Source organism: Moschus berezovskii, chromosome 14 (genome assembly GCF_049115385.1).
Source record: "Moschus berezovskii isolate FMDL1 chromosome 14, NW_MosBer_1.0, whole genome shotgun sequence".
Taxonomy (NCBI): Eukaryota; Metazoa; Chordata; class Mammalia; order Artiodactyla; family Moschidae; genus Moschus; species Moschus berezovskii.
Window position 1 is genome coordinate 58,155,769 of NC_142473.1, and position 21,436 is coordinate 58,177,204.

A 21,436-nucleotide genomic window follows, 5' to 3' on the forward strand; every position below is an offset into this window, starting at 1 on the left:
TTGGTCAAATTCCTTAATTTACATGAGCCTCAATTTCTTCCATATTTCTTCATCTGCAAACAGGGACTCTACTTATGGGGTACTGAGGAAGATTAAAAGAGAAGGCAGATGCCCAGCACCTCAAAGGCTAAGGTGGGGGCCCAGGAAAAGCTGTTGAAGGAAAGTTGTTTCTCTTTGGCCCCACCCCTGACCCCATCCCCAGCCCTCCCAACCCTAATCCTCTAACCATTCTCTGCTCCTGAATCTGGAGGAAGGAGCCTAGCCCCTGGGCTGGCCCCTAGCTGGATGTAAATGTTTATGCCAAGCCCAGCCTCCCAGGGACAAGTCATTTGCTCGACTTGTAATTAATTGCAGAAGGCCCGGTTGGGTAATAAACTCTGCTGGGGAAACATAAACAGTTTGCACAGAGCTCCAAATCCATTGTGAGACCAGTGCAGAGGGTCTGTGAGGAATGGAATGTTCTCCCTAGTCTCCTCCCAGCCAGAGGGAGTAAGGCCACTGAAGGTCAGAAATACAAGGACCCTTGGAGATCATTTTAAAAACAGGAGCTGATGTGATGGAGTCATTACCTTGCTCCACACCCAGCTGATCACTTGATTATCTGGAACCACCATTATGCCCACTAGAGATGAGGAAATTGAAGCTGAAAGAAGCAGGAAGACTTGCCCCAGCTGGAAAGGGGTTGGGCTGGGAGGGATACCAAGCCTGAGCTCAGAGAAGGGAAAGAAAAGGACAGCCAAAAAAAATGTATGCGTGTCCCCTGTGCCAGGCACCGGGACCTGGGGACACAGCTCCTGTGGCCCCTTGCATTCCAGTGGGAAGAGATGGATCTTAAAGGGCGACCAAAGACTGATTTGATTACATGAGTGCTAAGAGCTTGGAAGAAAAGAAAACAAAGCTGCCAGTGCAGAGGATTCCAGCAAGTTACAAGCAGCCACTCAAGCTCTGCAGAGCAGATTCCACACAGTAGGCCTCGGCAGGAGCACCCAGTGGATGGGCACTGAGTTTCTAGCTGAAACTTAATCCTCTTTTCTTGGGGCCAGTGCAGCTTCTCGCCAACCAATTCAAAGTGCATTGAAGGTGCTGTGCCAGGGCTGGAGCATAAAGGTGGATGAACTAAACTCAACAGATGCCCCCAGGGAGTTCGCAGCCCAACTGAGGGCACTCTCAAAAGGGTAAAGGATGGAGTGCAAGATAGGATGATGAGGTTCACGGGGCAGAAGAGAGGGACAATCAGCATTTATTGAGCACCTACTGTGTGCCAGGCACTGTGTTTAGCCTACATGATCTCATTTAGGCCTTACAGCAACCCTGGGGTGTTGGGGGAGGATATTATCACCTCCATTTGGGCAGAGGGCGGGGAAGCATCATGGCTTGCTTCTGGCGGGATCTTAGTTCCCTCACCAGGGATCAAACCTGGCCCCTGGTAATGAAAGTGCCAAACCCCAACCAGCGGACTGTGAGGAAATTCCCTTAACAACCCTACTTTGAAGATGAGAAAACTGAGGTTCATAAAAATTATATATAACTGTCTCAAGGTCACAGATGTAACAAGCAGTAAGGGTGGGATATGAAACCTGACCTGACACCAAAACCCGTGTTATTTCCTCATAGCTCCTGCCTGAGCTCCTCCTTCCCTCACTCCCTGAAAGGGGCACTGAGGTTGGAAGTTGGAAGGGACAGGATGCAACCGCCACTCAGCCACCTTTCCCCAAATCTGCAGGGGGAAGCAACGCACCCAGCCGGCCTACCTTCCTTTCTGAGCAGGAAAGGTCAGCTCAGCCCGCACAGGCAGCTATTCTCAGGCACAAAAACTGCTAGTTTCCTCACCACCACCAACCACCTCCCCTCCACCCGTGGGAAAGGACAGTCCAGACTTCCACCCTGCCCCTCCCACACAAAAGGGCCACTCAGCTGACAAAGAGAGCTGTACTTCACAGCTTATAAACCCTTTCCCCCTTCTCAGCTCATCTAACCACCACCCCCTGCCCCCACAGCCTGTATCCCCAGCGCCCAGCACCAGGCATCGTATAGTGCAGGTGAATCTGTCAGCTAGCAACACTATCCCAACAGAAGGCGTGGGCTCCCTGCATCATGTCCATCCAGCTTCTGCCAACATTTACTGAACTCCCATGACAACCTTTCCACAACCTTTTCTGATAGGAGCTATGCCCATTTCACAGATGAGTAAGGTTGAGGGCAGAGAGACCTTTCCAGTCTGTTACTGACACAGCAAGCAAGAGCTATGAGCTTGTTGTTGTTGTTCAGTTGCTAAGTCATGTCCAACTCTCCGCAAAGCCTGGGTGGACTGCGACACACCAGGCTCCTCTGTCCTTCACTGTCTCCCAGAGCTTGCTCAAATTCATGTCTACTGAGTCAGTGATGCTATCTAACCATCTCATCCTCTGCCGCCCCCTTCTCCTTCTTCTGTGAGCTTGGCCTGGCCCAGAACTGGCTCTCCCAGATGTCTTTTAGGTCCTGCCTCAGCAGAGAGGGCTTTAAGTGACGACCAGGTCCATAGTGGGATGAGAACTCCCTGAGGACACGCAGCAACGTGACACCAATGTCCTGGCACAAAGGACTCCTGGTCAGAGTAGGGGCAGATCCAGGCTTGAAAGGGACTGAAGCTCATGTAGTTTGGAAGCTCTCTTATAAAAAACAAAAATATCTTCTTTCTTTTGCACATTTCTCAAGCCCTCTGAGCCTGTAGACACATTGCTGGGCCTTGGAAATGGCCCTGGAGCATGAAGGCCTGAAGTTGAAGCGGCACCAGCCTCACGGTGAATCCGCCTCTGGGCTGGAGGAAGGGCCCAGAGGCGATCTGAGCACAACCCGCCTTCACAAAGGCCCTGCCTCCAGCCCAACAGACAGACGAGGCTCCGGAACATTCCTTCTTCTTGTCCCGCGTCCTGCTGCTACTAAACCCTCCCATGTCTGTCGAGTCTCTTGGTATGTCTCTTGCCATAGTTTCAGAAGAAGCAGAGCCACCCGAGCACAGGGCCTGGCACAGGGTTTGTGTGGTCACACGGACAGCAGTGCCAAGGCACACCCCAGAGGGTCCCTCCACGCCTGGTGGGCAGGGGCCTCCCTGGTGGCCAGGGGCCTCCACCTGCAGCTGGAACCCCGGGGCCGGCAGGAGCAGCTCTTCTGAGACACCCCCTCCCTAAATATTTAAAGGCTATGACATGGCTGACAAGTGTTCCCACCTCCTACATCCCACTGGGCCCACATGGCTGTCCTGCGAGTTATACAGAGCAAGTTTTATTGTCCCCGTTTATAGACGCGGACAACCAACAACACTAGTTATGCACATACTGGGCTTCCCAGGTGGTGCTAGTGGTTAAGAACCTACCTGCCAATGCAGGAGACACAAGGGACACGTGTTTGATCCCTGGGTCAGGAAGATTCGTGGAGAAGGGCATAGCAACCCACTCCGGTATCCTTGCCTGGAGAATTCCACGGACAGAGGAGCCTGGCAGGCTATAGTCCGTAGGGTCGCAATGAGTCGGACACGACTGAAGCAACTAAGCACAGCATAGCACATGCATAGTAGTGCCAGACACACCACAGAGACTTCCACAAGTGACACCCCTCAAACGCCCTGGCAGGAGGGGCTGCCTCCCCAAGGAACAGGCGGGGAAATGGAGGCCCCACTCTCTCTGGGCCTGAGCTGATGAATGGGGCTGCAGCCCTGCTCTCCCACCTCCAGGCCCAGGCCTCCACTTCATCTGTAGTGGACATTTCAGAAGGCAGCAGGCAGACTGACCAAACATGGCAGGCGGAGGAGCCAAGGCCTCCAGCTTCAAAGGCAAAGGAGAAGCTAGGCGCTCATGACAGACCCGCCGAGTGAAAGCGGACCTCAATGACTGCCCTCTCCCTGGATGAGTCCAGCGAAGAGAACATGGGCCTTGGGAGCCTGAAACCTGCTTGAAAGCAACAGCCTTACAGACCCAGGGCCTCTGCGTTCCCTGCAGAGCAGCAGAGGGCCCTGTGCCCGCCTCCCACCTTCTACCTGCTGGGCCTTCTAGACCCTTCACAAGATCACTTCTCACGCCACAAGCCAGCCACCTAATGCAGGCTTTTGCTATCCAAGTCCTGACTCTGTCCCTCATGATTTATTCATCCATATATCTACTCTACAAACCCTTATGGAGACCATGGTATAGGGTGACCAGCTGATGGCCTCCATTCACCCAGGACTGAGAGTTTTTCCTAGATGTGGGACTGAGACAGATCAGGAAAACTGGGATAGTTGATCACTCTAATGTACTGTGTGCCTGGCCCTGTGCTGGGCAGAGAGGACACACTGGACACGTTCCCCACCCTCAGGAAGCCTGCAGTCTGAGAGCAGTGCTCACTCCACGACGGACCACTGTCAAAAGCACTTGTGCAGCTCCTCATACACATTACAAAGTGCAACCTTACCGTGAGTGTGCTATTACCTCCATGGTGTGCATAGGAAGGGCTTCCTTGCTGGCTCAACGGTAAAGAATACGCATGCAGGGCAGGAGACCCAGGAGACACAGGTTTGATCCCTGGGTCAGCAAGATCCCCTGGAGAACCACATGGCAACCTACTCCAGTATTCTTGTCTGGAGAATCCCATAGACAGAGGAGCCTGGAAGGTACAGTCCATGCAGTTGCAAAGAGTCAGACACAACTAAGGCAACTTCACACGCACGCATGCATAGGAAAACTAGGGTTTAGAAAAATGATGTGGCCAGTCCTCAAGTCACAGATCTATAAGTGACATGCCAGAATTGGACTCCAACAAGACAGATAAAGGGAAGGACAGGCTCCAGCATAAACCTTAAGACAGAAAAATACAAAGACATATTTAATCAATTTTTGTAGTCCTAGTGCTTGGCATCTTCTAGAGGTTTAGAAAATGTATATGGAGGTAAGGGAGGACGAAGGTATATACCTATTTAATCATCTCTAGGCTAGGAGATCCCAACCCCTAGTAGAAAATGTATGCATTTCCCTTTCGACGGTTTCAGCTGTTTGCTTTCAGTCAGGCTCAGGAGGGAAGTGAGAAGAAGGAAAGAGTGCTTCCCCTTCAGGTCAGCAGCCCAGGGCTCACTTCCTCCAGAGAATTTTCCTTGACTCACTCCTTACCCAGTACCCAATTCTGGCCCCCACTTATTTGAGTATAGCAGCTGTGTGTGTGTGAGAGAGAGAGTGCTGCTTGTACTCCATTTCAATGCACTTCTGCAAACCCAGACCTTATCCAGGTTGGCCTCATCCACATCAGGAACTGGAGGTCCACTAGGTACCAGACACATGCCTGCCCTCTAGCACTGGAAACTGACATGACAGTAGCCAATTACAACACAATGCTCTGTCTTGAAAACCTATAAGGCTCCAAGGGAGCATGGAGGAGCTCACTGACTCTGCCTGGGCAGTGAACACAGAGTCAAGGGAAGGTGTCATGTCCGAGCACACAGTAGGTACTCAATGCAGCTCAACTGCATTGCATTTAACTGAACTGCACTGAGCTCAGGTTCAACCTTAAAATACAAGGGAGATTTCACCAGGCAGGCGAGGAATGCATTCCAAACAAAGAGACTGGCTTGAACAGACACCTATGTGTAGAAAGTACAAAGGCTATGGGGGAAGATCTAAAAACGTCAGTGTAGCCAGAATGTTAGCTGTATGGTGGGGAGAATCGGGATAGGAGCATGAGAGGAAAAGGCCTCCAGTGCCACTGGAAGAATACGACCATCTCACAGGAAATAGAGGAAACAGATCAGTGTTTTCTTTGGCCATGCCATGCAGCATGCAGGATCTTCCCTGACTGGGAAGATCAGGACTGCGCCCCCTGCACTGGGAGCGTGGAAATCTTAACCACTGAACCACCACGGAAGTCTCTGATTGGTTTTTAAGCTAGGAAAAGACAGGGTCAGATGCAAATTTCAGAATGAGAGGAGGGTTTAAGGGGTTCAGACCAAGCAGAAGACCACTGCAATAGTCCATGCCCTATGTGGGGGTTGGACTGAGCTGGCGGCTGTGGAATGGGGAGAAGAAAAGCACTTTGGTGATGGAACCAAGTATCTATCCATCACCATCAGGCTGAGTGCCCTGAGGGTTAAGAGAACTTCTCTTCTCCATGGAGTTCAGAACCTTCCCCACCACCACCCCACCTCTACAATCCGATGAAAGCTCATCTGTGTCAGGGCTCAGTTTAGGACTGGGTCATGGCTCTTTGTTCGAAAGTTCTACTAAAAAACTTTATTATTAATTTTTTTGGCAAAGTTGACTGCAAAGTTGTGAGCGTCAGAGATGGCTGAAATGTTTCAGGTATGCATAGGGAGTCGCTGCTGCCACAGTGAACACTCTAAATAATATGAAAAATGAATATGTGCATATTAACCATTCCATTATGCCGTGTGATCATCTCTGTCATTTTTAGGATATTAAAATCTGTTTCAAAAAAAGAAAGTTCTCCTTACCGAGTTTAAAAATGCTTCCAGGTTTCTTCCACTGCCCTGGAGCTGTAGGGACCCATAATAAAATCAACCTCCTGATGTGCTGGGTGCTTTCATTAGCATAGATACAGAAAGGATGGAAACTTCATGCCCAGAGGCTGAAAAACTCAGTGCACAGACACAAAACTACTGATATAGAGGGAAGGTGAGAACCCCAAGAGCTTCCTCGCTCTACCATGCCACTACTTGGCCTCAGTGTTTCCGGATACGGCCCTTGGAGCTGCAGACATGTGCCCCACCCCTACTCGATGGCCCCAAGGGTAGGGCTGTTTCTCATAAGACATGGTTTCTCTGCTCTTTCATGTCCATCACTCCTCTGGGAACAGTCATCAGACCTCTGCAGGGTCTTCTCTGCTGGAGTGGAGCCTTTGCCCCCCAAGCCCCGCCCACCACCAGAGGAGACCCAGGCAGCGCCTGGTTTCCATGGAGGGCTTGCCGAGCCTGGTGTCTCCTCTTGCACCTGCCCCTCTTCTTCTGTTCAGGCCCGAACGCTCACTCTGATGTCACATGGCAGAACTTTCACTTTTCACCCTAGATTTTGTGTCCTCCAGCTGTTCCACCACACCCCTTACTGACAGCAGAGGAAGTGAGTGTCTGACTCCGGTGCCTGGCACATAGTGGATGCTCAAGTATCTGATGAAGGAAGTCAGTCCCCACTGAGAACATCAGTCGCAGGCACCTCCAAGACAAGCGTTACTTCTGGTTCAAGCCAAACTCACCTTTCTAAGCTTGCTGCCATGACTTTCCCGCTTCTGCGGAGCTGCCTTTAACCCTTATCCACTGGGCTTGCTCTGCCCCGGCTATAAATGAATGGGCTTGCTCTGTCCCTGGTATAAATGAATTCCCATCACCCCGCTTCTGACAGCATTCTGGTATGATCCCTTCCCTCTTCCCCAATGATAAGAGCTACATGGCTACATGAGGGTGGAGACTTGTCTGTTTCCTCCTCATACCTCAAGGGCCCAGCCCAGGGCCTGCGGTGTGGCAGGCACTCACAGACGTGTCTGTCCACAGGAACCTCCTTGGGAGGGCAGGGTTGAGGGAGGGGGGCGCTGACCAGGAAGGGCATAAACCAAGGGCATAAACCAACAGTAAAAAAACTTAGCCCAGAGGAATCCCCATGCTTCCTGTCATGAGGTCCCTTACACCCCAGAACCCAGCACAGCCAGGCCCCAGTCTGTGAGAAAAGGCATGGTCTTAGCAGGGAGATGGGAGCAGAGCTGCCTCTTAAGTCAGCTGCCCACTGGGAGAGACACACCATGGTGGGGCTGGGGGCGGGGTGGGTGCGCAGACAGCTTCAGGAACATGCCTTGAGTGGAGCTCTGGGACTGGCACCCGGCGAGTGCTGGGGAAATGTTTGTGGAACTGAGTTGAACAAACTGGAAAATGCTGATTATCCGTTCCTCTAGCTGCAGAGAGGTCAGCTTCCCTCCGGGGCACTTTGCAGGCAAATTATCTCAGGACACAGGCTGTTTCCTCTAATGAGGCTTCTCCCCTTTGCAGCTCTGCCCCCAGGAGCATGGGAAGGGGGCAGTGCACAGAGCCGACCCGGTGCCCACAGTAGGGCACCACACGCAGCTGTCCTCCTGAGATGGTGTGGGCAGCGCCTATCACCGCCCTCAGCAGGGGCATGGTCTCAGTGACCTCTTGGGCCCGGGAATCAAAGCAAAGCAGCACCTCCCGAGGCCTCTCTGGGGAGAATGGAAGAAGGAAGCAGGGAGTCCGGCTGAGTTATGTAACCAGCTTCCTTGGAGTCAGAGGCCCTGGCTTGTCACAGCCCAGCACTGTGGGGAGGGGTGTGAGGAGGCCGAGGCGGCTTTGGTCCCTTCCTTTGCTGCCTCTCCTCCAGACCTCACAGACCTCCAAGGCAGGCACTGCCTTCCAAGTGCCCCGGCTTCAAGCAGCCACCTCCCTCTAGGGGTTGAGAACCAGGAAGGGCTGTTGTATGAGTGTGTGAAACAGAGGTCTGCTGGCTTCCCTGGCAGAAAATCAGGCCCTTGGCTCTACACCCGGCCCCTGGGGGCGGGGATAAAGGAGAGAAGCCTGGAACCCTCCGTGACACCCTCCCCTGCCCCCGGCTTCCTGACCCCAAGCTCTCCCCACTTCCCCCGAGAGAACCCACCATAAGTGAGGGGCCAAAAGGGAGGGGAGCCCGTCTGCCCCAACACCAACTGCTCCACCCTCCCCTCCCTTGGGCAATCTCACTTCCCTTTCCAGCCATCATCTGACCTTCTCCTCCTGCCCAGCACAGCCCCCCACCCCCGCACACCCAGCCGAGCACACAGCCCTGGGCAGGACAGGAAGGGGGAGGGGATGCAGGAGCGAGGAGGCAGAGAGAAAAGCCTGGGTCCACTGACAGTCTTAAGAGTCACAGTGACTTTTATCAAATCCCTACCCTCTCTGCCCATAGCAACTACTTGCAATAGAGGATAGTATTATCCTTATTTCATAAATGAGAAAACTAACACCCACAAAGTTTAAGACCCTCACCCAAGGTCAAGGAGCAATACAGCTAGACAACAAAGCCAAGTCTCTGTGATTCTGAGATCCAGACTCCAAACCTGTGGCTTTACCTTCAGGGAACCCCATTCCTACACTCGTAGGGTGCTTCTTAGGAAATTTCTAGACTGTTGGAAAGGATACTGCACAACCTTAAACGGTCACTCGCTGAGGACACTAGTTTGGGAGCCACGGGACAGTCAGGCAGACAGAGCAGGGACACGAGCACGACAGAGGCCGAGGACTTGCCCAATGCCATCTACGCCCTTCCCTTGTGATTAATCTACAGAGACTCAGTCTCAGGCTGGGTTAGTCCCAAGCACCACCTGCCCCTTTCAGAAGACAGGGCTGCGAGAGGCCAAGCTACTGGGCAGAAACAGTCACTGTTGACGCCTCCTCCTGCCCCTTTCAGAAGACAGGGCTGCGAGAGGCCAAGCTACTGGGCAGAAACAGTCTGCTGTTGACGCCTCCTCCCCTGCAAACTGTTGAACCAAATCAAAAGGTTCCAGGGACCTTCCAAGCCAACACTTTCCCCCTGCTGCTTGACACCCGGAGAAACTGAGGTCCAAAGAGGAAAAGCAGTTTGTCCACGATGTTACAGGGACGATGACCAAGTGGGGTCCCTGCCTCCCAGACCAGATGGCTGCTCTGATTCATCTCATTCGAGTGCAGCCCCCAGACAGCACCCGCTCTCATCCAGCTGTCCCTCTCCCTGCCTGCCCCCCACCCTCTCTCCCCATTTCCTGCTTCCTTTCCCAGCTCTGCTCAGCAGGCCCAGTGTCTGAACTCTCCCTGCGTGGAGCATCCCTCTTCTTCTCACGACTCTTCACCACCCCACTCCCTCCCCTCTGCTGGACCAAGAAGCAGTGCTCGGGTGGTTTAATTAGCTGATTATGACCGCAGCCTGCTGGATCCGGTGCCCAGAACTCTGTTCTCAGTAATTAGGTGGGTTCTGAGTACTTGCCCAGTGGGAAGCCGTGGGGGAGAACAGTGCTCTGCCAGCAGGCCGAGGGAGGGCTCTCCAGGTGCATAAAGAACTCCTTGACCACCGCCAGGTCATCAGAAGCCATGGTTCCCTCCTCATGTCAGGTCAAACCACACTGGACACACTGTAGCCAGATTCAGATGTCCATCCTAAAGGGTGATGGACTACCCAGACCCAGGAGAGGCTCCGTCAATGTCTGAGGATGGGTGTGGCGAACAGAGCCCACCCTCTCCAACGAGCCAGGAAGCGATGGCTGGGCACGTGTTGAGGAAGTAGAATTTGGACAAGCAGAGAGAAGAAAGGATAACATTCTTGATGGTGGGAGCAGCAGGAACAAAGGCACAGAGGTTGGAATGAGCCACCGATCCCCTCGCCAGGTTGCCAGAACACACATTCTCCTAGCAAAGGTAAAGCCGTCATCTTGTGCCTTCCATCCTTTAGATTACAGAGAATAATCTAATGCCTGTGACTCTGGGCCATCGTTAAGACATTTCAGAATCAGCAATGGTGTCCTTCTGTCCTCACCCACCACACTGCCCTCTCCAAGTGTATCTTTTCTCGGTGGAACACCTCCATTAGCCTCCTTCACTGAACAAATATTTATGGAGCTCAGTGACACACCAGGTCTACACAGTTGCAAAAGGACAACAGACTCGGGCCAAGTGCCCATGGTCTCACACAGAGGACATCATGAGCGTGCAAATAACCAGGACCTACAGAGGCATGAATGCCAAAAGAGAGAGAGAATGAATATACAGTTAAAAAAAAAAAGTCACAAGGCACTTGGAGATCAGTGAGGGCTTCCTAAAGGAGAAGGCCATGAGTGATCCATGAGTGATCCAGGCTTTGAAGGACAGGAAGGGCATTGTGAACTAACCTCATGTAACACTGCACTTGTGCCAGGGGCTTATCTCCTAGTTGTACCTATTTTAACTCATTTAATCCTTAAGACAACCTATAAGGCAAACACCACTGCTACCCCATTTTACAAGTGAGGGATTTTCAGCAGAGAAGGGGTTAAATAGTTCACCAGAGGTTGCCAGGCTGGGAAGTGGCAAGCTGGCATTTGAAACCAGGAAATCTGGTTCTTCCTAGAGCCTAACCACTATGCTAATCAGCCTTTAATATATGCCAATCAGATCACAGAGGAGGCTGTGGGTACCTGAGGAGGGCATGGCCTGGGCAGAGAAAATGAAATGTCCCAGGACCTGCCTGCTTGCCAGTTTCTGCAGGTGCTTTGAGGGGTGGAAGGCTACTGAGGCAACGACCTGGTCCCACAGGGAAGAATGCAACCCACAGCCATCCAGGCCCAGCTCCCCAGTGATCTCAGTCCCACTGCTGTGTGGCAGAGGCCTGAACTGCCCAGTCCCCCATTTCTGCCCTCCAGAAGGAAGGTCACCCCCAAACCCACTACCAGCACACAGGAAACACTGACTCCAGGAGAAGAGCTTTGTACCCTCTGGCTGATCTGACTTCCATAGGGACACCAAGTTTCAGAGAGGGTGTGTGTCGCACCCAAGGTCACACAGCACTGAGAAAGCATTAGAGCGAATCCCTGACCCTCCTGGGACGGCACAGCCTAGCAGTCCACTCCCAACCCCTTCTGTGGTCCTCTGCCGAAAAGCATCCACGCCTACTGATTGCAACAGCTGGGAGGGAAGGGGTGAGGCTGCAAAACAACGAGGATGACCAGTTTGGGCCAGAGACTCAGGGCCAGGATGAAGGGAGCACATGCCTTGTGTGGGGCCACATTCATTCACCTTCTGGGCCTCTGAGTGCACCTGGAGAGACAGGCTGGAGCCAGCATGGCCACCGAATGACTCAGACCTTGAGTAAGGAGTCCTGCCTCCTGCTGCCCTGACACAGACCCCAGCACCCCCACCCCCACCCCTGCTCCAGATCCCTCTCCAGCTACAGGGGGACTCACTGGCTATGGTCTCAGCCAGGCCAGACCCAGCCCCAGGCAGAGGAAAAGCGACTCCAGGGCTGTGGTGAATTCAATCACACAGAACTCCAGGACCTGTCTGGTCTGATCCCTGGGGCAGGGCCTCCTGGGAGCCTCATCTGGCACTGGGTCTCTCGGGAAGGAACAAGCAGTTCCTCTCAAGTGGGACTAAAGACGGGGCCAGGCCCAGGAAGGGGTGGGGGTGCGTCTCCAGAGAGATGGCCCTGCCAGGGCGGAGGGAGGGGGGAGGGGCTGGGACAAGAGTGTCCTTTGTTCCCCTCTCTAAAGCAGCCGCCCTGTCTTGTCCCACCCGCTCTGTTCTATATCCCCCTACTAGGACTCAAGCCACCCCCAGGGCAGGACCCATCCTGCACACAGGAGGGAAGGACGATGCTCAGGACCCATCAGGATCCCTGTTCTAACCTCAGCAGGGCTCATCCTGAAGACATGTCCCACCTCCAGAAGTCCCCTGCCCGATGTCGGAGTCAGGGCTCCCACCTGCAGAAGCCTGTCCGATGGGGGAGAACCAGGCTTCACATGCAGGAAGCCCATTCTGATAGGAGTGGTACTCTTCTCCTTCAGGACTTCTCAGTCTGATGGAGGTGATCCCCCAGCACCAGGTCTCATCTGGGAAATATGGCTTCCATCCTCAGCATTCCCTAATGGGAAAGACCTAGGGAGCCCCTGGGCTGACAGCAGAGGCAAGAAGGGAGGAAGTGGCTCAGTCCAGTCAACACATCCCTGCCAGGCATCTCCTATGAACCAGATCCAGAGCTGGACAATGGATAAGCCAACAGGAAACAGAAACAGCCCCAAATCACAAGGAGCTCACCTAACGGGGAACAAAGACAAGTGAGGAATGAAAACCTGAGTAGAAAGTGCCTTGAAACCCACCCACTTCAGCACCGGAGCCCACTAGCCACTCTGCTGCCTCACTCCTCACCTGCACGCGGACCTAGGCGCTTCCTTTTGTCCACATGCCCCAGGACCCAGTTCAGGGGGCACCTTCTTCCAGGAAGCCTTTCTCAAGACCCTTTGCCCGATTCCACGTGGCCCCCCTCTCAGGAGCCAGCACAGACGCTCCCCGCCGTGACCCTCTGCAGTGTAGCTCCCAGTCCTCAGCTGAACCTCACCCCCCAGGCCCCCACACCCAGAGCCCCCCGTGCCCCCAGCCCAGGGCCTCACACCCTTCTTCCAAGAGGCTCCCTACCAGCTCCAGGCAGAGAAGAACAAGGTCCTTCTTTTCTCTCCTCTGCCCACTGTGGCCCAGCTCTGCCCTCATGGCTCCATCAAAACCCCTCTCAACAAGGAACCAGCCACTGCCTTCTGCCTAAATGCCAGGGGTCTTCCCCAGTTTCATCCTCTGCTGGTCCTTCCCTGCCCTGTGGCTCCCAGGACACAGCCTCCCCCTGTATTTCCCTTCTCCTCTCTCCACCCTTATACACACGTGCTCTCCAAAGTCTCAAATGTCCCTAGCCACCCTCTCTTCAAACTATCCTTCTCCCTGAGCCATGCCATCCACAATTGCCAAGTCAAATGCCATCTCTAAACTGAAGCCTCTCAAAATGCTTGCCTCCCATGTCCATCCTGACCCTGAGATCTGGACCCATCTATGCAGAAGACCCCCGATATCTTCCTCAACTTCCAGCTTGGCTCCCTGTCAAGCTGCCACCCACGTCAGGTCTCATTAGATGGCCAGCATGGTCACTGCAGAGGATGTCCTGGCAGAGGCCAGAGGCCACTCAGGGTGTGCTGACTCCCAGCCTGTTATTCTTCCATTGCTGCATCCCCAGTGTATGGCACATCCACAACTCAGGACCCCTGAACCCATGCCAATAGGAGGCTTCACCCCTGGGCAAGGAGGCCCAGGCTCAGAAGGAACACAGCTGTGGAGAGGTCTGAAACCCAGAGGCCAGGCTAGAGCCAGGGATCAGAGACAATGGGTCAGTCTCAATGCTTCCACTCCCAGCAGTCCCATAAGTGACCCTGGCCAAAGCCACAGGACTTCCCCCATGTTCCAGCCAAGATGGGTCACACAGAGCTTAACCACCAAGAGAGACCACAGCCAAGTTTCACAGAGAGCTGGTGATTACGTGTCCCCATCACACCCACCCTCCTTCCTTGCCAAAAAAGAGGAGTTCATAAACATCTGTAGAAAAGGAAATGTCACTACATCCCATTGTCTCTCAGTAAGTCCTTCTTATTGTCTAACTTTGATCCTTTACATTGCCAGCTGAGTTGGTAGGAATAGGAAGAAACAGAAGGGATGCTCGACTTGAGAATGGGGCTGCCAGGGAGGTAGGGGAGGTCACCTGTGAGCCAGACAATCCCCTCCTTCTGGGTGAAAGCACAGAGCAGCATGGCAGATAGGCCTGGGTTCAAAAGCTCATTGAATGAATGGCAGTGGGCAAATTACTTCATCTCTCCTAGTCTGTTTCCTGGTACAGAAAATGGGAACAGTCCTTACACTAATAGAATCAGAGGGAGGACCATGGAATCATGCATGTAAATCTGGCACATGTCAGGCACCAGACGAGTACGACTAATGGACTCTACCTCCCTGTTCATCTTTCTCAGTTCCATTCTTGCCACAGCCTTAATTCAAATCTCGCTTTCTCCCAGGCTCCTCCTCAAACTCCCCACTGGGCTCCCTGCATCCAGGCCTGCCCCTCTTTCAGCTCAGTTTAGTTGCTCAGTTGTGTCTGACTCTTCGTGACCCCATGGACTGCAGCACTCCAGGCTTCCCTGCCCATCACCAACTCCTGGGGCTTGCTCAAACTCATGTCCATCGAGTCGGTGATGCCATCCAACCATCTTGTCCTCTGTCATCCCCTTCTCCTGCCTTTAATCTTTCCCAGAATCAGGGTCTTTTCCAATGAGTCAGTTCTTCACATCAGGTGGCCAAACGCACCCTTCTGAAACACAAATCTGCTCCCATCCCTGCCCTCCCCACACTCCTCTCTGAGTCACCGGGGACTTCAGGAGAAAACCTCTCCTTAGTTTGACATCCCAGGCTGTTGATAACCTGCCTGTGTCCACTCTCACCCGTCACCCCAGCCCAACCCGCAGGTGGCACGTGTCACCTCCTGTCTCCAAACCTCGTCACATTCCTCCTCCCACGTCAGGAATGACGTCCCAGCCCCACCTTCTTGCTCCAGTACCATCTCCTTCTCAGGAAAGCATCCCTCACCATGCCCCCTGCCAAAACTATGTTAGGGACTCCTCCTTTGGCCTCCCACAGCACACGTAACCTTGCAAGATAATCACTCGCTCTGCTCTCAGGCTTTTGGAAACCGAGTAGAGCCATTCATCTCTGAACCACCAGCACTCAGTCAATGTTTGCAGAATGGCTGTCTGATCGCTCCGTGAGCGCTTGTCAGAAGAGTCATCACACCACCTGAAATTTACCCTACCTAGATATTCTTTCCTCCCCTCTTTCCCCCCGACCCTGGAACTTCCTCAAGCCCAGTGACTGTTTCTGATTCATTCTCGTTGTCACTTTCATGTGGGGGTGGCAAATCCAGGTGCAGGATGGATGCACGACTCCTGATCCTTGGAGTATCAGACATTTGCCATCTCCTCGTCTAAGTCGGAGATAAAGTAGAATCCCATGCTTTACAGAAAAAGGCAAGGCACGGCCTATTATTGATTGTGTCTTTTGCTTCCAAATTACTCAGGAAATCTGTTTGGAAGGGAGAGGGAGGCCTCCTGGGAATACAGGGGAGCCCGGGAGAGAGAATGGGGCCACTGTCCCATGGACTACAGCCAGGCCTAGGCACCAGGCTTCCAGCAGCACTTTCTCCCCTGCCAGATGTATTCAGAAAACACAGGGAGGGTCCTGAAAATGTTAGGTAATAGCTACGATTTACAGGTGGGAAAGCTAAGGTCCTCAAGCTCCCAGTGACTTAGAGACACAGCAGGGAAGTCATGGAAAATACTTAGCTCCAGAGATAGGGTCTCCAACAGGTGCCCATCCTGCTGACAACCTATGCCAGCAGGAGAGCAATGACACTTCCCCCAAGTCACAGTGAGGCTAACCGAGGCCCAGGAGGGGCTGAGTCACCCTGATGGCGAAGCAGCACAAAAGGGACGGCGGGGAGGGGGAAGGGCTTCTGGCTGCCTGCAGGGAGAGAAGTCCCACCTCCATGATCAGGAAGATCCTGTCACTGGGTTACCGGGACGTGGTGGAAGAGACTCACACATGCTCCTCTGAGGACAGAGACCTGGGTCCTGGGTCAGCCGACTGCAACGGGGGCTAGCCATCAAGGTGAATGCAGATGCCTCGCCATCTTCTGCAGCCTCCACCACCAGCTGGGCCTCCACCCACAGAGCCAGCCATCCCACCCAGACCTCAAACCAGGGCCCATGAGGGGCTTGAGAGTGCCCAACAGCGAGCTCCAGAGAAACGGATCAAGTAGACTCCAGCCTCTGGCCCCTCTTGACCTTAAGCAAGTCAGGGTAACCTCTCTAAGCTCTGGTTCCTCCTTGGGAAAACAGGAAGAGCAAAGTTAACCTACTCGCAGAGCCGGCAGGAGGCAGTTTTTAAACCTTCAGAGCACAAGTTATCTCTGAGCCTCAGTTTCTTCTTCTGGAAAATGGAGCTAATCTCTGCACGACTTTTCTCAGGTTGTTGAGAGTGAGTGTCAGATGGCAGTGAGCGTTACACTGCTTGTCAGTGGTCCCGAAACACGATGGCCACGGGGGCCCTTTCCCTCTAGTATGAGCTCCATGGGGAAGGAATGGGTCGTGCACACCTTTGTACCGCACACTATGCCTCATACGTGCCAGGTGCTCTGTAAATATTATTGGAAGTAAGGAGAGGGTCAGGCAGGGCATAGAGAAGGAAGGGACTGGGGTACAAAGAAGAGGGTAAAGGAAGAAAAGAATGGCTAAGAGGGTTCACGCTTAAGGGGTAAGAGGAGATACGGGATAAACTTCTATCTGAACTGAAGGGAGCTGGTGGAGTGAAAGGGTGGATCTAGGGTGACAAAGATGCCTGCCCGACAGGGGCTTGTCCTGGGACCCAGCACCCCTCTATTTTCTGTCCCAGTTTCCCATTTCAGAGGCAGACCTCTCCCTTTCTGCGTCAGGGCAGACTCCTAGGGAGACCCGAGCCCCCTCTCCCCACACCTCTGCTGGAGGAGATCTGCAGCCCTTGGGGAGGTCAGAGGGAAATGAAGCCCTGGCCGGGAAGCATTTTTCCCAGGCTCCAGGGGGCCTCCCACCCGGTGTGGTGTTTGCGTTTCCACTTCTCCACTTGTGGGGACTGGAGTGAGTGTGTCACAGGCCCAATGGGCCGTGGGCATGCGATCCAGGGTGTCTGTCTGGGCATTAGTCTGATATGTGTCTGTGGGGGTCAGCACTGGTGTGGTCTTTTGAACACTTTGTTGGTGACAGACATGCCAACATAAGTGTTCCTGTTGGTAAGGGAGACCGCATGGGTGTCTCAGTGAGTGTTTGTTACCATGAGTGTAAGTGTATGTATCAGGGTAGGTCAACATGTGTGCATGAGCATGAAGGTGTGTTAGCGCTGGTATGTGCTGGAGTGTGACCTGTGTGTGCCCCCCCCCCACAAGAACGTGTCAGCAAGAACGAATTGGTGAGTGTGTGACAGTGTCACTGGATGTGCTGACATGTGGCAGTGAATGTCAGTGTGTGCCAAAACAGAGCGCCCATGGATGAGTGTGCCTGTGTGTCCACATGAGCGTGTGCCATTGTGTGTCAGCCTGCCCCCTGCGTCCCTGAGCCGGGTAGCCACTGCTGGGTGTCAGCGAATGAGTGCGTGTGCGTGTGTCTCCGCGGCCAGGTCCCCGTGCCCCCAGCCCTGCCGGCGACCACACGGGAGAGCTCGGGTGGAGCAGAACCGCGGAGTCAGAGGTGGCGGGGTGGCTGCGCACGCACAGCCGGGACATGGACTAGGACCCCCGCCCGCGCCCTCGCCCAGCTCGCCCCCACGCGCGCCGGACCGGCCGCCGCCCGCACTCACCGCGTCCCTTTGTCGCCCATGGTCCGAGGCGGCCGCGGGGAGGTCCGCGGCGTCAGCGCCCAGGCTGGAAAATCCCCGGCCGACAGGAGGGGCGCGGGCCAGCCGGTTCCCGGCTCCTGCTCCGCCTCCTCCGCGCTCCGGGCCGCCGCCCCCGCCCGGTCCCGCCGCGCCTCACAGCGCCCGCCGCGGCCGGGGCGGGGAGCCGGGGAGCCGGGGAGCCCCGCACCCAAGCGGGGAGGGCCCGCGGGGCCGGTGTGCGCGCCACCCAGCCAGCCGCTGGGCAGGGCTCAGGCGCGTCAGGGCCCCGAGGTCGGCATTCAAGGTCCACACGGGTGCTGCCCCGCGTGTGTGTGTGTGTGTACGTGAGGGCGCACGCTGGATGGGTATGCGTGCGCGTGTGTGAACGCGAGGATGCGGGTGCGTGTGCACCGCTGTGTGCGCTGCCGAATGGGGTGCGTGTGCCTGGCTGGAGTGGGGCGCTCCTTTGTGCAGGGTGCGTGTGTGCAGGCGCGCTCCCCCGCGCACGCTGGGGGCCCGGTGGGGTGCAGCCTTTGCGTGTGCGGGGGCGTGGACGCCGAAGGCGCGCCTGCTCCCCCAGGGCTGGGCTCCGGGCGGCTCCCCGGGTAGGGAGGGGGTCGGTAGGAAACAGGGTGCCTGCGATGGCGGTCGCCCTACCCGCACCCCACCTCCCCGCCCTTCTGGAGAGATAACACCCTAGCACACCACAGGGACAGGAAGAAGGGGCGGAGGGGGCTGGAGCAAGCGGTGTCAACGCTGGGGAACTGATGATGGTGGGAGGGGGGCCCGAGGCAAGCGGGGGGTAGCTGTGGTGACTGCCCCGGAAGAGGAAGCATGGTGAAAAGAGGAGATAAGGAAGGGGGCCTAAAGCTGGCCGGCTGTGGCCTGGGAGTCTGACCTGGCTGAGTTGCGTAAGGGAAGAGTCCCTACCTAGCTTCATGGTCTGTTGTGGGTGACCCTGGACCCCAGCCCTCTCAGAGCCAGTCTACAAGTGGGATATTAACACCAGCTTGCGGAATCATGCCTAGGTATTCGCTGGCCTACCCTGAGTGCCTGACGCACAGTAGGTGTCCAGTGAATGTTAGCATGTCCTTTTGCAGGCTTCTCTGGTGTCCTGCAAAATCCTGCCTGGGACGCTGCTTTGTCTGAGATCCATTCACCCTTTGCAGGTGGTGGGAGCGTGTGAGGTCTTTCCCACCCCCTCACTGCTATGATTTGGCTAATTGGCCTTGTTAGAGCCCTAATATTGGTATATTAATGGGAGAAAAGGAAGCTATCATTTATTCTGATGTGATTGTGGGTCTGTAAACATCTCCTGTAATTATGCTCAGAAGCAGTTACCTATGCTGCTTATACATAATTGGGAAAGGATATCCCAGTATAATCACTATAATTGTGTTCAGATGGGCAGATGGTTGAGGAGGGGTCCTGTTGATAGGCAGACAGAGTGGTCCAGGGTCCACTTGGGAGAGTTGGATTAAGGCCCAGAACCTTCCTCCTGGCCTTGGCCTCTGGGCTTTGCCTTCACTCCCACAGGGGAAGGAGAGGAAGCCACCTGCTGATTTTGCTGAGGTTGGGAACTTGAGAGAAGCATGCCAGAGTCCAGCATGATGACAGGAGGCTTATCGAGTGAGCGAGAGAGGACTTTAACCACTTTGGAGGGGCCAGGTCCACCCATTCTCTGCATCCATTTCCCCATCTAGAAAACATGGGTTCAGCCCTACCAGATGATTTCCAGGGCCTCTCCTCATGATGATACGTAAGGCACCTGGATTTTAAAATTCAGCCAAATTCTGCATTTGACTCAGTAAGTCTTTGTGTTTAGTTAACTATAAAACAGTGTTATATGGGGCTTCTCTGGTGGTCCAGTGTTTAAGAATCCACCTTGCAATGCAGGGGACACCGATTTGATGCCTGGTCTGGGATGATCCCACTTGTCACAGGGTGACTAAGCCCTTGCATCACAACTACTGAAGCCTGTGCGCCTAGAGCCCACGCTCCACAACAAGAGAAGCCACTGCAATGGGAAGCCCGTGCACCACAACTAGAAAGTAGCCCCTACTCTCTGTAACTAGAAAAAGCCCATGCCCAGCAATAAAGACTAAGCACAGCCAAAAATAAATAAATATATAATATACATTTAAAAAGATAATGTTCTAAATTACTTCCAAGTAAAACTGTTCAGAAAGATATATCAGATGGTTTCAGGTAACTCCTGCTCCCACATATCTCTTCCGAGCTCAGTATGGAAAACATGGCTCTAACGTTCTAGGGACACTGAACGTTACAGGGTTTCAAGTACATCCCCCTCTCCACTAACCTATAAACATCATGAGGGGGGGTGTAAGGGTACCTGGCACTATTTGATGCTCACAATTCTATGAGATCGACATTCTTTTCCTTTTTTAAAAAATGAAATGAGCAAACTGATACTTGGAAAAACTAAGTAGTTTGCCCAAATCCATTGCCTCCTCTGAACGTTGGCCTCTGATTCCTCCTCCCCACTGTGTGAGTGCGTCTTAAATCACTTCAGTTGTGTCCGACTATTTGCTACCCTGTGGACTGTAACCGCCAGGCTCCTCTGTCCATGGGATTCTCCAGCAAAAATACTGGAGTGGGCTGCTGTGGCCTCCTTCAGGGGGTCTTCCTGAACCAGGGATTGAACCCGCGTCTCCTGCATTGGCAGGTGAGTTCTTTACCACTAGCACTACCTGGGAAGCCCTCCTCCACTCCTAGCCCTCCCTAAAGTGAAGCTAATATTGGTAGAGTCAGAATCTGGCCATTGATTCACTCTTGGTTCAGTAACTGTTTATTGAATGTGCCATGCATGGTTCTAGGAACCTACAAATCATGGTCAGTAAAACAAATGAAGCTGTCATTTCAGTGAGGGTTCCTACTGAAAGAAGAGTTTACTTGTCAGGACCTTTGGATAATAATCATATTATATTATAGTAGAATTAAAATTAATAAAAATGTAGAAGTAGTGATGTGGAGGAGAGGAGACCTCTATAAATATTAAAAGTCTGATTTCAGGCAGTGATAAGTGTTATAAAGGGAATAAAAGTGATAAAACAAAGAGTGATGGAGGCAACTGTCCTAAGAAAAAGGTTCTTCAAGAAGAGGACCTCTGGAAGGAGATCTGTTGATGAGGACTCAGCAATGTGTATCGTATGGGGAGAGCCAGGAGAAGAGCCACCCAGGCAGAGGGAGCAGCAAGTACAGAAGTTGGGCTTTCCTGAAGCACAGGAGCAAGGACAGGGTACCTGGGTTTCTGTGAACAGGGAAGAGTGGTGGGGATTGTGCAGGGCTTGTTGCTGGGACTGAGGAGTCTGTGGAGCCAGTGGAGGACTTAGGAGATGAATAACTGTACCTGATTTATGTTCTTAAAGGTCACTGGCTGTTGGATGGAGATGTTTTGGAGCAAGACAGGAGCAGAGGCGGGGCATCCCATTATTGGAGCAGGTCAGAGAGAACTGCTGGTTGGCCTAAGGTGACGCAGCAGAAATGAAGAGAAGT

General features: G+C 53.7%; 1 protein-coding gene across 1 annotated transcript in view; it reads right to left on the bottom strand.

Annotated features, from left to right (window-relative positions):
- ARRB1 (arrestin beta 1) overlaps positions 1 to 18,552 on the bottom strand; it is a 79,540-nt gene extending 60,988 nt beyond the window's left edge. Inside the window, exon 1 of the mRNA XM_055423689.2 lies at positions 17,903 to 18,552. Within this exon, the coding sequence (XP_055279664.1) occupies positions 17,903 to 17,922 (20 nt within the window). The 5' untranslated portion in view covers positions 17,923 to 18,552. The remainder of the gene's footprint in view (positions 1 to 17,902) is intronic.
- Between the last annotated feature and the right edge of the window lie 2,884 nt (positions 18,553 to 21,436).